The sequence below is a fragment of the Cnephaeus nilssonii genome, assembly GCF_951640355.1.
Source record: "Cnephaeus nilssonii genome assembly, chromosome: 11".
Classification (NCBI taxonomy): domain Eukaryota; kingdom Metazoa; phylum Chordata; class Mammalia; order Chiroptera; family Vespertilionidae; genus Cnephaeus; species Cnephaeus nilssonii.
The window spans coordinates 93473512-93488136 of NC_137082.1; the positions used below are offsets into that span (position 1 = coordinate 93473512).

The following is a 14625-nucleotide window of genomic DNA, read 5'->3' on the forward strand; positions in this document are numbered from 1 at the left end:
TGATTTTTTTAAATATTCACAAAAACTGCTTTTCACAATATTTCTGCAACTTTATTGAGGTATATTTTATATATTACATAATTTACTCATTTCAAGTGTAAATTAATTTACATGAAATGTACCAATTTATAACTTGCACTCCAAAAAATTCCCAGTATTTTTTAAAAATATCATCTATAAGTTTATATATTCATTGATATTAATAATCAAACCCATTACAAAAACTAAGTAATGGGTAGAGTTTTGCACTTAAAATACTAGGTTCTCAAAACTGTTAAACAAGTTATTGCATAATAACGTATCCAAAAACAATTTTACTAACTTGCGATCAAATTATAAGCATAAGAAACTCAAATCATTTTCAGAGAACCAACAATTACCTTCATGCTTTAATTTTGACTATGTTTTTTAAAAAATCAGTGACTTTACAAAAAGACCGAATATTTGCCCTAAAACACCTGTCTTACTTAGTCCTCATTGTAGTATTATTCGGGGCCAAATCCTCCATTTTATGAAATGTTGGGACTGTCATAATTTGAATTATTCAGGGTTCCTTGTGGGGCCACAGTTAACCACGGTGGAAGACAGCTTCTCTCAACCTTTACACAATTTACAAGAAACAAGAGGCCTGTGAATGCTGCTTTGATCTAAAAGAATAGGGCCGCTCGCCCGGCCACCTTGGCTCAGTGGTTGAACGTTGACCTATGAACCAGGAGGTCACAGGTCGATTCCCAGGGCACATGCCCGGGTTGTGGGCTCGATCCCCAGTGTGGGGCGTGCAGGAGGCAGCCAATCCGTGATTCTCTCTCATCATTGATGTTTCTCTCTCTCTCTCTCTCTCTCTCTCTCTCTCTCTCTCTCTCTCTCTCTCCTTCCCTCTCTGAAATCAATAAAAATATATTTTAAAAAATAAAGAGCACGCCTCTCCATTTAGGGGACCGCACTGTGAGTTCCTGTCACCTGAACCCTAACTCTCTTGCTGCTGCTATTGTTCAATTTACCAAAAAGAAGACCTGAGTCCACAAGGGCATGAACCAGAGCAGCTGGCCAGTCGGCTCCACCCTTGGCCGTGACCTTGGAGAGAGTGGGCGGAGCCATCTCATGGCCTTCTGTTTCCTCACACAAAGTGGGGGGCAAACTGCACACCCATTCAGGCTGTTTCCCAAATGGGAGGCCCTTTACCTTCCCAGAATCAGATGAGAAACTGATTCTGGGAAGGTAAAGAAGGTCCACGCGGGCGGAGCACCGACGCATCAGCCAAACCTCAGAAGCGTCCACCCCCCCACCCCCCATTAGAAAGGTGGCCCAGCGAGGCGTGGGGTGTCGCTATGGGCTTCTGCGCTTTGTCTCTAATCGTCCTTTGGGTTTAGGACTCAGGAACCCACAAATCACCTCTCTTGCCTGCGGAGGGCTGTTCTTCGGGACCTTGAAGCTGTGAACGGTGTCGTCAAAGCATTTAACGGAGAAGAGGCAGCTGTCACTGGGCTTGACCTGGAGACAAGAAGGCAGGGAGACACCACCACTTGCGCACATCACACAGAAGCTTCATGACAACCCGCGACCTGTGACCCACGAGGTCAGGGTTCGACTCCCGGTCAGGGCACATGCCCAGGTTTCGGGCTCGGTCCCTGCAAGAGGCAGCCAACTGATGATTCTCCCTCATCATTGATGTTTCTCTCTCTCTCCCTCTCCCTTCCTCTCTGAAATCAATTGAAACATATTTAAAAAATAAGAGAGAGGGGCACCAACATTGAGCAGGCAGGCCCTGCGGCAGCTGACACCTGAGGACACCTGGTGGGGACACCAGGGACTGCGTCCAGGCTCGGGCTCAGGCCGCCTCCACAGAGCAGCTGGCTGTCTCCTAAGCTCAGAGCCCGAGCTTCCTGCTCTGACACGGGCTTATCAGCACCAGGAAACCTCCCATCCCATTGTCCTCCTTTACCCATGCATAAACACACATGTGCACATGCACACATGTGACCACACCCACCCAGCACGGGGCAGAAGTAGGTCTACAGTTGTGAGCACACCAAACAGCTCTTTCTTAAATATTACTTCCTCACTGGCTTGTTTCCCACTGAACAACTGTCACCCCACTCTGCCCCACCTGCTCCGTGCACATGTATGTCTTACACATGTTCCTGGATCACTCCTCTCTCGCCCCGCAATATGTGAGGATCAACCAAAGCTGGTGCGTTTAGAGTGGAGACCCCCCATTCCGTGGCCGCCAGCACGTCCCACCCGGGTCTGCCGAGGCAGCTTATACACAAGCGGCCAGGCCATCGCTTGCCGAACCGACTCCCTGGTGTGAGCCAAGATGCGTGTCGTCCTACCGTGCACACGGCTTGCGTGAGGTGCTTGCACCCCTGGCGGTAAATCTTACGAGCGGCGTCGGGCCTTCAAAATAAACATTAAACGATCACGGTGAACGGAGAGATAAGTGAAAAGGTCCCATCGTCCCACCAGGCATGACAATTAACAAGGTAAAGGCCACTCACTGCTTCCGGTACCAGGACAGGACGCCGTGCTCCAGCACCACCCAGAACAGCCTCCAGCCGAAGAACCGCGAGCTCTAGGGAACGCAGAGGGCCCAGGCTGACCCGGCGCAGACACCGGCTGTGAGCGGCTGGGTCAGGGCAGCCCGCGTCTGAGCGAGGCGTGCGGTGGGCACGCAACACGCTCCCGCCTGGGTGCACCCCTAAGGGAACAGAGGGGAGACACCCACCCGCAGATCCGCGCCCACAGGCCTGCTCTGGGCCATTTACGCGAAACACCAGCTGCGGGCTAACAAGGCATTTCCCCAACGTCCTGAGTGAACTTCTCGACAAAGAGAATCATCCTGAACGTATGTCACACGGCGTGAGCACACACACTTCAAACATGGAGGCGTGCTCGCGGGCGAGGAAACCTCAGGCCCTCACACAGCTCCGTCCCGAAACCACGAAGTCAGACGCGCAGACACGTCAGGAACAGAAAGACCCCGTGGGTGTGCTCTGACAACTCGGAGCCTAAATCTCCCCCAGTCCTGGTGGTTCATGGTTCTTGACAATCAGTAATTCTATGATTCTCTGGTCACGTAAGAAAAACTGACCCCCTCCCCTGCAGACGTGGCCACCTGACAGGGCGAGACCATGGACGCAGGGCAGCAGGACACAGGGCTGCCTGAGAGGCGGGGCCGCCTCAGAAATGACCGGAAAATGTTTCACGAACACGACCCCGAGCCCTCCTTCCAGGTCCAGGTCCAAGTGCCCACCCACCTTCCAGAGGGGACCTTCGAACGGCCTCAGCGCTCGGTACAGGGCCTGCGGGAAACGAGGCGTGAAATGCACTTCCAGCGACACCGGTGCCCCCGCAACCCCCGCGCCCACCTGTTCCCGCGACCCCGCGCCCACCTTGTTCCCCGCGACCCCGCGCCCACCTTGTTCCCGCGACCCCGCGCCCACCTTGTTCCCGCGACCCCCGCGCCCACCTTGTTCCCGCGACCCCCGCGCCCACCTTGTTCCCGCGACCCCCGCGCCCACCTTGTTCCCCCGACCCCCGCGCCCACCTTGTTCCCCGCGACCCCGCGCCCACCTTGTTCCCCGCGACCCCGCGCCCACCTTGTTCCCCGCGACCCCCGCGCCCACCTTGTTCCCCGCGACCCCGCGCCCACCTTGTTCCCGTGACCCCCGCGCCCACCTTGTTCCCGCGACCCCGCGCCCACCTTGTTCCCCGCGACCCCGCGCCCACCTTGTTCCCGCGACCCCCGCGCCCACCTTGTCCCCGTGACCCCGCGCCCACCTTGTTCCCCGCGACCCCGCGCCCACCTTGTTCCCGCGACCCCGCGCCCACCTTGTTCCCCGCGACCCCGCGCCCACCTTGTTCCCCGCGACCCCCGCGCCCACCTTGTCCCCGCGACCCCCGCGCCCACCTTGTCCCCGCGACCCCCGCGCCCACCTTGTCCCCGCGACCCCCGCGCCCACCTTGTCCCCGTGACCCCCGCGCCCACCTTGTTCCCGTGACCCCCGCGCCCACCTTGTCCCCGCGACCCCCGCGCCCACCTTGTTCCCGTGACCCCCGCGCCCACCTTGTTCCCGTGACCCCCGCGCCCACCTTGTTCCCCGCGACCCCGCGCCCACCTTGTTCCCGCGACCCCGCGCCCACCTTGTTCCCGCGACCCCGCGCCCACCTTGTTCCCCGCGACCCCGCGCCCACCTTGTTCCCCGCGACCCCGCGCCCACCTTGTTCCCGTGACCCCCGCGCCCACCTTGTTCCCGTGACCCCCGCGCCCACCTTGTTCCCGCGACCCTGCGCCCACCTTGTTCCCCGCGAGGAGCTGCTTCACCTCGGCGCCCTGGGCCAGCTGCAGCGGCTTCTGGTCTGCGGGAAGCAAGGCGGGCGGCGTCAGGACTCATCGCACAGCTGCCCCGAGTGCAGCTCTGGCCTGGCTCCGTGTTCCCCCCATTTCCTCCCGAACGTTCCCCCCCAGCCTCCCCCCCAGCGGCCGGTGCCGTCCGCGGACAGAGCAGCCGGGACGCTGCGGAGCGAGCGCTGTGCCCGCAGCTCCGGTCCAGTCGGCCCCTCGGCTACTGAAGCGGCCAGGCCCGGGGCTTGGACAGCACCGGCACCTCCCCCGGCTCAGGCCCGCCCGCTCCCTCCTTCTCCGGCTTCCGCGGGCCGCTGACAGGCACACGTGACGTGCCGTGCCGTGCCCTGACGTGACGTGCCCTGACGTGCCGTGCCCTGACGTGCTGTGCCGTGACGTGCCGTGACGTGCCGTGCCCTGACGTGCTGTGCCGTGACGTGCCGTGCCCTGACGTGCCGTGCCCTGACGTGCTGTGCCGTGACGTGCCGTGCCGTGCTGTGCCCTGACGTGCCGTGCCCTGACGTGCCGTGCCCTGACGTGCTGTGCCGTGACGTGCCGTGACGTGCCGTGCCCTGACGTGCTGTGCCGTGACGTGCTGTGCCCTGACGTGACGTGCCCTGACGTGACGTGCTGTGCCCTGACATGCCGTGCCGTGACGTGCTGTGCCCTGACGTGACGTGCCGTGCCGCGCCGCCCTCCCTCCCGCGGGGCCGCCCAGCCTCTGCCCGTCCGGACATGCTCCCTCCTGACGTGGCCCTCCGGCCGCCGCCCTCCGAGAGCCACGGGAGCCCGCCGGCGCCGGCAGCAGCACCCTCTCCCCTCCAGGCTCCTGCCCGCCGTCTCAGGCCAGCTCTCCGCCGGCCGTGCCCACAGCCCCCAGCCGCCCGGGACCGGCGGGAGGCAGGCAGCTCCGGTCCGGAAGGGCGACGGCCCCGCCACGGGCACGGGAGCCGCAGTGGAGAGCCGCACCAGCGCCGCTGTGGGAACGGCGCCTCCGCGCGGGGCTCTGCCGGACGACAAGCAGCCTGCGTGTCACCGTGACCAGGAGCAGCCCCGGGCGGCAGCCGGGCCCCCGGGACCTGGGGCATCCCGCTGCCGGAGCGACCGAGGGTCGGGGAGACGCTGTAGCCGGCGGACACCGCGCGGGAAGGCGGCTCCGCCCTCAGTAACGCCGCCTGCAGGACCGCCTTCTTCCTGAGCGCGCCCTCGGCTCTCGGCCCTCGGGAAGCCTGCGGGCAGGCTGCACCGGCCCCTCTGAGGCAGCTGGAGGCCCTGCTGGGGCGCCCCCGGGAGAAGACGGCCCCTCGGCTGCTTCCTGAGGCAGAGGCACCCAGAGCGCAGACCGGCTGCGGCCACGCCGGCCTCCGGTACAGACCCCGTTCGCTGACCACCCCCGGTGTGTGCCGGGCAGTGATCTTGGGTAAAGGTCTCTGAGTGCGAGTCCATGACGCACCAACCAACACAGGCCCCGGGAGTTAGCGGAGGACATGACAGGAAACAGTGCGGTGGGATCATGGAAAAGGAGAAAGATGGTAAATAAACCAACCGGAAACAGCGGAGAATTAACCTGCTCCGCCCCGGGGTGACGTGGGTGAGTGACGGGTACCAGCTCAGCCTGGAGACGGGGTGTTTACATGGAAAGGAAGTGGCCAGAGGCCGGGGCGGGAGCTGCGGGGGGGGAGGCAGCGAGGCAGACAGAGCCTCATGGGGGGCTGTCTATATATATAAAAAACCAGTGTCCATGACAACCAAACGACCGGTCACCATGAGGGCGGCGAACGGGACGAGCAGTGGCGGGCTACCACACACAATTTCACGTGCTCGGCCTCTAGTTACTAGGGAGGTGGTGCTGCGCGGCCGTGCTACGTAACAGCTCTACCAGGATGTAACTCACACACCTTTCCACACCCCTCCTGAAGGCGTGTCCGCACAGAGGCACACGACCGGCCCATTGAGTACTCATCCGTCCTGAATGTAAAACGTGTCTAAAGAAATCACCTGTCCAGGAGAGGTCGTTATTGGTAATTCCTGAAAGAGGATGTGGTATGTGTGGATCGTGGCTGCTAAACGTGGGCAAGAGAAAACCGAGAATACGCGTCACACAGCCGTAAGGACAGCCAGGTGAACGCCGCAGGGGTCGGCACCGGGGAAGCAGACGGGACGGCGGAGAGCAGCCCAGGGCTCAAGGTGACTTTCAGAGGTCGAGTCACGGAACTGCCCACGGGTACAGCGGGCTGACCGTGTGTTCCTGAGGGGAGAAGCCCGCTCACATGTTAACTGGGGAATCGGTAACCACGCTGCGTTTCCAGCTCACTCGGCGGAGACGTCACAGGAGAAGGCCCCCGCTCCGTGGTTTCGTTCCACCCGCAGGCGTCGGAGACATGGCTCCTCCGGGCAAAGGGCAGTGGGGTTTCGTTCACAGAATCCTGCCCTCACACCAAAAGCAATGCTGACCTCCGGCCAGGGAACTGCATGCCCAGTGCAGAGCCCTCGATGCCCGAAGGGCTAGCGCACGGTGGGACTCCCACGGAACACTCGCACGGACAGCCTCCCTGCCCAACGCCTGCTCACCATTCCTGTTCCGCAGGTTGGGGTCCGCCCCGCTCTTCAGCAGCGCCAGCACGCAGTGCCTCTGGGCCCGGTAAGCCGCGCAGTGCAGGGGCGTGTTCCCTAACTGGTCCGCGCAGTTGACGTCGGGAGGGTTGGGGCTGTTGAGCTGCCGAGGGGAGAGACATTCAGAATCAGGTGTCAGAGGCTGACCTCTCCCAGCAACACCGGCAGGTGGGAGTGTCAGGCAAAGCCGCAGACCACACGCCTGGCTCCCAGCGCTCCTGGCACCGGGCTCCCAGCGACTGCTGCTCCCTAACCAGCCGCCCATGTCACCCCCGGGCTGTCCTCCAGGGGCCATGAAGGCCCAGGCCCCCACCCCAACAGGAAAGCTGTCCGTCTGTCCCTACACGATACAAATATCCCAAAATACTGTCCCTCCTTCACAGGTTTCCTTCTAGATATTGGGCAGACCCTGCAGAAACAGCCGTCATGCCCTAGCCAGTTTGGCTCAGTGGAAAGAGTTTTGGCTTTCGGACTAAAGGGTCCCAGGTTCGATTCCGGCCAAGGGCACATGCCCAGGTGGCGGGCTCAATCCCCCCCAGTAGAGGGCGTGCAGGAGGCAGCCAATCAATGATTCTCTCTCATCGATGATTCTATTTCTCTCCCTTTCTCTCTGAAATCAATAAAAATATATATATTTAAAAAGAAAAAAAAAAAGGAAATGGCCGTCAAAGTGAGAGAGCCCCATGCATGCATAGGGCCTGCACCAGGCTGCACCTTACACTGTCTTCACGTTCAGTTCTTGCCTGGAAAAGCCCGGCTCCCAGCCCGGCAGGTTTCAGTAGGGTGGGACCCACATCAGGAATTCAGAGGAAACAGCATTTCACACGTAGCCTGAGTAAACTACAGACTTGTGTTCCGTTGTGATGAACTTGAGTATTTGAGCCCCACGAAGCTACTAAGTTATAAAGTTAACATTAAGGAAATGTGTCCTCAGGGGCAAAATCTATACTTATAAAAGGTTAATATGCTAATTAGACCGGACATCTTCTGGAAGTCCTTCCAGACAAAGCCACGGTGACAGGGGCCAAGGCAGAGGTGGTTAGGGGTGATCAGGCCAGCAGGGGGGAGCAGTTAGGGGCAATCAGGCCAGCAGGGGGGAGCAGTTAGGGGGCGATCAGGCTGGCAGGGGGGAGCATTAGGGGCAATCAAGCAGGCAGGGGGGAGCAGTTAGGGGGTGATCAGGCCAGCAGGGGAGGGCAGTTAAGGGTGATCAGGCAGGCAGGGGAGGGCAGTTAAGGGTGATCAGGCAGGCAGGGGAGGGCAGTTAGGGGGCAATCAGACTGGGAGGGGAGCAGTTAGGGGAATCAGGCCAGCAAGCAGTGGTGGTTAGGGGCTATCTGGAAGGCAGGCAGGAGAGCGGTTAGGAGCTAGCAGTCCCAGATTGCATGAGGGATGTCCCTCCCCGTGCACGAATTTCATGCACCAGGCCTCTAGTCCTACCTAATAAAATGGTAATATGTAAATTACCATCACTCTGCTACGCCCACGATTGGGCCAGCGGGAGGCGCAGGGGGCGGGACTCGGGGTGGCCGGGGTAGCCAATTGGGCCAGTGGGACACTGAGCTCACGTCACCAGCGGCGGCAGCGCAAGCTCAGCGTCTGCGCCATGGCTGTGCTGCGGAACAGAAGGGGCCTCTGGGGCAGCGATCTCACATCCCGCCACGGACCATCAAAAGTGGGGGAGCTGGGTGCCTGTCTGCTCCGGCACCAGGCCTTTCAGAAGCCTCCGAAGCCTCCGCCGAGCTGGAGGCTTCTGAAAGGCCTGGTGCACCAGCGGACAGGCACCCAGCTCCCCCGCGATCGAAAGCGAAAGCGTGTAGGGGACCCTACATGTGCATGATTCAATCATGCACCAGGCCTCTAGTCTATATATATAAAAGCCATAATGACCAGTCGCTATGACATGCACTGACCACCAAGGGGACACTCAACACAGGAGCTGCCCCCTGGTGGTCAGTGCACTCCCACAGCCAACCTCCTATAGCCAGCCAACCTCCTGTGGTCCCTCCCCCTGGCCGGCCCCGAACGGCCTCAATCAGGACTGGGCGAGATGGCCCGATCAGCCCGATCACCGGCCAGGCCAAGGGACCCCACCCGTGCATGAATTCGTGCACCAGGCCTCCAATAAAGAAATAATGCCTTTTTTTTTTTTTTTTTTTTTTTTTTTACCAGAGCTGTGAGTTCTGCTGTTTTTCCTTCTCTTGCTGCTTCTAAAAGTAACTCTTCAAGCTTTCTTTGCTGAGTCCTTTCTACGGCTGCAAAAGGGAAATACAATATGTCTCAGTCAGGACTCTGCAGCATGTCCATCACAAGCCAATGAAGAACACGGCGGCGGGCTGAGGAAAGCCACGAGGGGCTCGGGCTGTGACCCCGATGCAGGCAGGCAACACTGCTCCTCTCACTGCCTTCAGGTCAGATCCAGAGGTCACCTCCTTTCAGGTCACAGAACTGGTTTCCAATTCCGAGGTCTTTCGCCCATTACTCACCACGGCACCCTCACAGAGTTAGGAAGTGCTTTCTTAGCTGAAATACTGTGACATGTCTAACTCGGAAAGGGAGGCTCACGGGGAGAGGGGTTCACACCTCCAAACCCTTCGCTGTAGACAGCAACAAGAAACAGCACTGGTGGGAAAATGTACCAACCATGAGTGTGTTTAGATTTACATATACTTACACACTTCCACATAAGAATACAAATTCACTTCTTTTTTAAAAATATATATTTTTTTATTGATTTCAGAGAGGAAGGGAGAGGGAGAGATAAAAACATCAATGGTGAGAGAGAATCATGGATCGGCTGCCTCCTGCACGCCCCCTACTGGGGATGGAGCCACAACCTGGACATGTGCCCTGACCAGGAATTGAACCATGACCCCCTGATCATAGGCTGATGCCTCACCAATGAGCCACGCCAGCTGGTCTGGATAAGCAGATTTTCAAAACTTGCCACCATGTGGTATCAAGTTCACAGCTGAAAGCTCTGAGGAAACTCTCGTCGAGATAATTCTGTGTCTAATCAGTGACTCGCTAATCACACCCCTTAAAGCAGGGGTCGGCAAACCGCGGCTCGTGAGCCACATGCGGTTCACGAGCCGCGATTTGCCGCTCTGTTGACTAATGAGTTTGCCGACCACTGGACTAGACTAAATGCTACCGTGTAGTTGGAAGCTGTGAGGATTAGGCAATTGTGGCATATTGTGTGCAAAGAGGTAAAGGGTAGTACATGACAGTGGTCGGCCACTGCCTTAGAGCACAGGCTCGGGTCCACGTTTGTCACGTTAGAAGCAACAGCTACGCCTGTTCTGAACCCTGACTACGATGAGAGAAAAGCTACTCACGTGGGGTTACTGTCTGACAGGAAGTGCTAGGGTGAGGTCATGACCTTTACCTTCGAGCATGTTTCTGATTTCTTTGTCGTGAGTGACTTCCTTGGCTCTCTGTCCACTCCCATTAACAATGGTGGGATCGGCGTTATGTTCTAAAAGAAGCATTACCAACTCCTAAAAAAGAAAAAACGTTTTTAGCTGTTATTAAACCCAGACTTTGTGGTATAATAGCCCTTTTACAAAGTACTAACTACTACTGAGTTTCTACAATAGAGAAAAGCACTGTGTAGGAATTTTTATAACAGACTTGTCTACAGTAAGTGAATACGGAGTAACTATAATACATTGAATACTGGAATTCAACTAATTTAATCATAATTAATGACTGCCTAAACTGTCAATCCACAATGAACAAAGACAACTTCTAACGTCTGTAATTAATTTTTAAGTTATCTTTTTTTAACCAAGTTGATTTCATGTGATCAAACTATGTTAACAAGATATTATTTAAATTATAGCAGATAGATCCGTTTAACATTGTTCTTCCAAACCTGTTGACAAAAGTAATTTCCCCAACAGACATAGATTTTTAAAAATCACTTTTGCTGTTTGTAAGACACAGAGCACTATTTCCTAAAGTGACGGCAGCTGCTGGGATATACCGCTAGGGAAGCAGGTTTACAATAAAGCGAAGGGTTTCTGACGTCAGAAAAAGGCGACCTAACTCACACTTCCTCCAAGTGGCTGCCTGTCCTGTGAGGATTTCAAATGCATTGGAATTGCCATAAGCAAGGCCCGTACCACCGGGCTGTCACACAGCCTCACAGGCAGCAGGAACGGAGAGCGCGCGGGCGGCGTGCAGGGGGACGTGGGAGAGTCGATGCTGGTTTCACGGGTGTGCAGCCCCGGGGGGCGCGGTGGGAACATGTGCTCTGTCATGCTCACTAAGGCAGCAGGAAACGTGCTCGAAGTGGGTCTTCTGCAAAGTCCTCATGTGGGGCCTACATTTTGCTTTGTATTGTTCGTTTGCACTTTCCTGTTTCTTTTCTTAAAAACATTAAACTAGAATCCGTGATGGCATTGTGTTCACATCATTTAGAACCTAGAGTAAAATAATTTAAGTATCGGAATGTGGTAGGTGTGTACCCGGCCGGGATGGCCCAGTGGTTGAGCATCATCCCATGCACCAGAGGTTGCTGGTGCAATTCCAGGTCATGGCACAGGCCCGGGTTGTGGGCTCGATCCCCAGTGGGGGGCATGTAGAAGGCAGCCCATCAATGATTCTCTCTCTTCACTGATGTTTCTCTCCCTCTATCCCTCTCCCTTCCTCTCTGGAATCAATAAAAAAATACATATTTTTAAAATTTTAAATGTGGTATATCATCCACACAACATATTATCCTACCTAATAAAATAGTAATATGCAAATTGACCGCACCTTCGCTACACCCAAGCCACGCCCACCAGCCAAAGCCACGCCCACCAGCCAATCAGGGCGAGTATGCGAATTACCCAACAAAGATGGCAGTTAATTTGCATACGCTGAGGGAGGGAGGAGTGAAGACTGAAGACAACTTAGAAGGAAGAGGGAGGAAAAGCGAAAGCAAGGTGGCTGCCAGAGGGAAACCCCGGGCGGGGAGGGGCGGGGAGGGGCGGGGCGGAGCGGGGCGGGCGGCAGCGGCAGCACACGCGGCCACAGCAGCCACTTGCAGGATTCTTCATGCAAATGGGCTACTAGTTCAGTCATAAAAACAAACTAAGGCCCTAGCTGGTTTGGCTCAGTGGATAGAGCGTCGACCTGTGGACTGAAGGGTCCTAGGTTGTGGGCTTGATCCCCAGTAGGGGCGTGCAGGAGGCAGCCCATCCATGATTCTCTCTCATCATAGATGTTTCTCTCTCTCTATTCCTCTCCCTTCCTCTCTGGAATCAATAAAAATATATTTTTAAAAACTAAGCACCGAGTCATGCTACACCATGGGTGAACTCCAACAATATTAGGCAAAAAGAAGCCAGATATAAATGGAATCATGAAAATTTTTGTAAAAAATCTCTACGAATAGCAACGATCTAGAGGCAGAAAGCAAATCAGTGGAAACCTAACTGTGCACTAGAGGCAGCAAATGAATGCCAGCAGCCTGAGGGAACTTGGTGGGGAGACGGAATGTTCCAGAGCCGGATGTGGGGATGGTCGCACAGACGTGCAAATGCACCGACAATCCCCACAGCAGGCGTGTCATGCGTGTCATGCAGTGCACACTTTCCTCTGAAGCTGTTTAAAGGAACAGTCGGGGTCCTCCTCCCTGCAGCACACGGGAGGCTGCAGGCTCCCACCAGGGGTGCTGGAGGCTCACGACCTTCACACTCGACCTCACTGTCCAACGCCGACTAACAACGTGGGACCTTCCCACCCAAAGTGCTGGCTTATACACGCGTGTGCCTCTTCCCAGCGGCAATTCCTCTGGTTGTAAAAGAGAAAACACCTGTGACCGCTCTCCCAGACACTTCACTTGCAAACACGGAACACAGAACACGGAGGTCCTCACCTTTCGCCCCGTGAAGGCCGCTCGGTGAAGGGGCGTGTCGCCCATGTCGTTCAGAACGTTCACTTCTGCTCCTGCCTGGGGAACATGGAAGCGTTAAACAGCGTCACGAGTGAAGAAGCGCACAACGTGGAAGTAATTTCTTAAAAATACCTTCAATATTTCGGAACTTAAAGTCTTTGAAATGCTGAATGGTTGTCACTAGTGAAAACAAGTTCATTTCATACCAAAAGTAAACAGTAAACGTCCTGCAAGGTCAACCTCGCTGGTAGGGAGAAAAATGAAATGCTACTTTTCTTTAAAAATCTAGGCCCTCCACTGAACTTCAGAAACAGCCATATTTTAAAAACGCAAACCATCTCTGAATGAAATACCGTATTTTTGCCACCAATTTAGTAAGTTTTTAGGGGGGAAAAGATGCCACCATTTAAATGTGCACAGCAATTTTAAGATGCAATCCAACTTCAGAAATATTAATATGGGAAAAATTGTTAATCACAGAATTGAGAAATTTGAAGTCTTACATTATATGATGCTCATTAAGAAATTCTGTAATTATTTTTTAATTAGAGGCCTGGTGCATGAATTCGTGCACGAGTGGGGTCCAGCCTGCCGCTCAATCGGGCTGATCAGGCGGTCGGGGGAAGGGGATGCAGGAGGTTGGCCAGGCAGCCCCACCCCCAATCGAGGTGAGGGGGGGCCAACTGGGGTGAGGCTGGCCAGGGGGAGGGGCCGCCCCCTGGTCAAACTCCTGGTAGAGGGCACAATTTGCATATTAACCTTGTATTATATAGGATTATATAGAATGTGCTTTGGTTATTTTCCTTAACTGTTATGCTAAAAAAACTGAAAATATACAATATTTCATTCATTCATACGTCCACGTTCGCAATTTCAAAAAGCCAGCACTGTAAAAATTGAACGACTAAAAAAAAATAGGATGTTAATGACTCAGGCTAACCCACTTCCTGTATTTAGGAAAGAACAGTTCGTGGCCTGAGTGATGAGCTACTGCTCGGCATACGCCATCCTGGCTCAGGTGGCTTCCCTCAGGCTTCCCTGATTCCCAGGCCGCTTCCTACCGAATTCACGTAAGAGTTAAAGCATCCGCGTACCTGCAGCAGGTCCTGCACCACTTGTCTGTGTCCGAAGTAGCAGGCCAGGTGAAGAGGGGCCCAGCCCAGGTTAGACTTACTTCTTCCTAAAAACGGGCCAGGAAGGCATTTTAGGTGTAACTTCAGGAATTTCGCAGGAAACTGCACTTGCCTGGCCAAGGCCTTTCCGGCCGCACTGCGGACGGGGGCGGCGGGGGCCGGAGAGAAAGGGGCGGGAGCGGAACGGGCAGATCCCAGGCCGGGTTCCGGCCCACGTCCTCAGTCAGCGCCTCCTTCCCGAAGGCGGAGGGGATGGAGGGTCTCAGCAGCTGTGGCTCCACGGCCCGGTCCCCCCGCCTTGTCCCCTGGCCCAGGCGTGTGCTCCGGCACATGTGTCATGAGAAGAGCCTGTCTGGAGGCCTGTAACGGAGCGTGGACCGGACAGAGGCCTTCCCGCAGCGTGGGGAGCTGTGAGCGCGCAGGCAGGGCTGAGGCGAGTCCTGACCTGATGCAACCTCAGTAACGAGGCCCAGCCCGGTGACGGGAGCCACAGCGAGAGGCAGTGACTGAGCCCGGCGTGCAGCTGAGAAGAGGGACAGCCAAGCGGGTGTCACGGAACAGAAACTAAGTCCATTTAGCAAAGAACAGCGGGCACGATGCCGAGAGCTCAGACAGCGCCAAAGCTCCCAGAACCCACCAGCCCCACA

General features: G+C 56.0%; 1 protein-coding gene across 2 annotated transcripts in view; it reads right to left on the reverse strand.

Moving 5' to 3' along the window:
* OSBPL1A (oxysterol binding protein like 1A) overlaps window positions 1-14625 on the reverse strand; it is a 107390-nt gene that overhangs the window by 79983 nt on the left and 12782 nt on the right. Inside the window, exons 3-12 of one of the 2 annotated variants that reach the window (XM_079784237.1) lie at window positions 13940-14025; window positions 12828-12902; window positions 10347-10458; window positions 9128-9213; window positions 6917-7061; window positions 4298-4359; window positions 3258-3302; window positions 2499-2572; window positions 2334-2397; window positions 1402-1491 (exon numbers count right to left, since the gene is read on the reverse strand). In XM_079784237.1, coding sequence (XP_079640363.1) covers window positions 1402-1491; window positions 2334-2397; window positions 2499-2572; window positions 3258-3302; window positions 4298-4359; window positions 6917-7061; window positions 9128-9213; window positions 10347-10458; window positions 12828-12902; window positions 13940-14025 — 839 coding nt within the window. Of the gene's footprint in view, window positions 1-1392; window positions 1492-2333; window positions 2398-2498; window positions 2573-3257; window positions 3303-4297; window positions 4360-6916; window positions 7062-9127; window positions 9214-10346; window positions 10459-12827; window positions 12903-13939; window positions 14026-14625 lie in introns of both variants that reach the window. The other variant, XM_079784236.1, reaches the window with a different exon arrangement.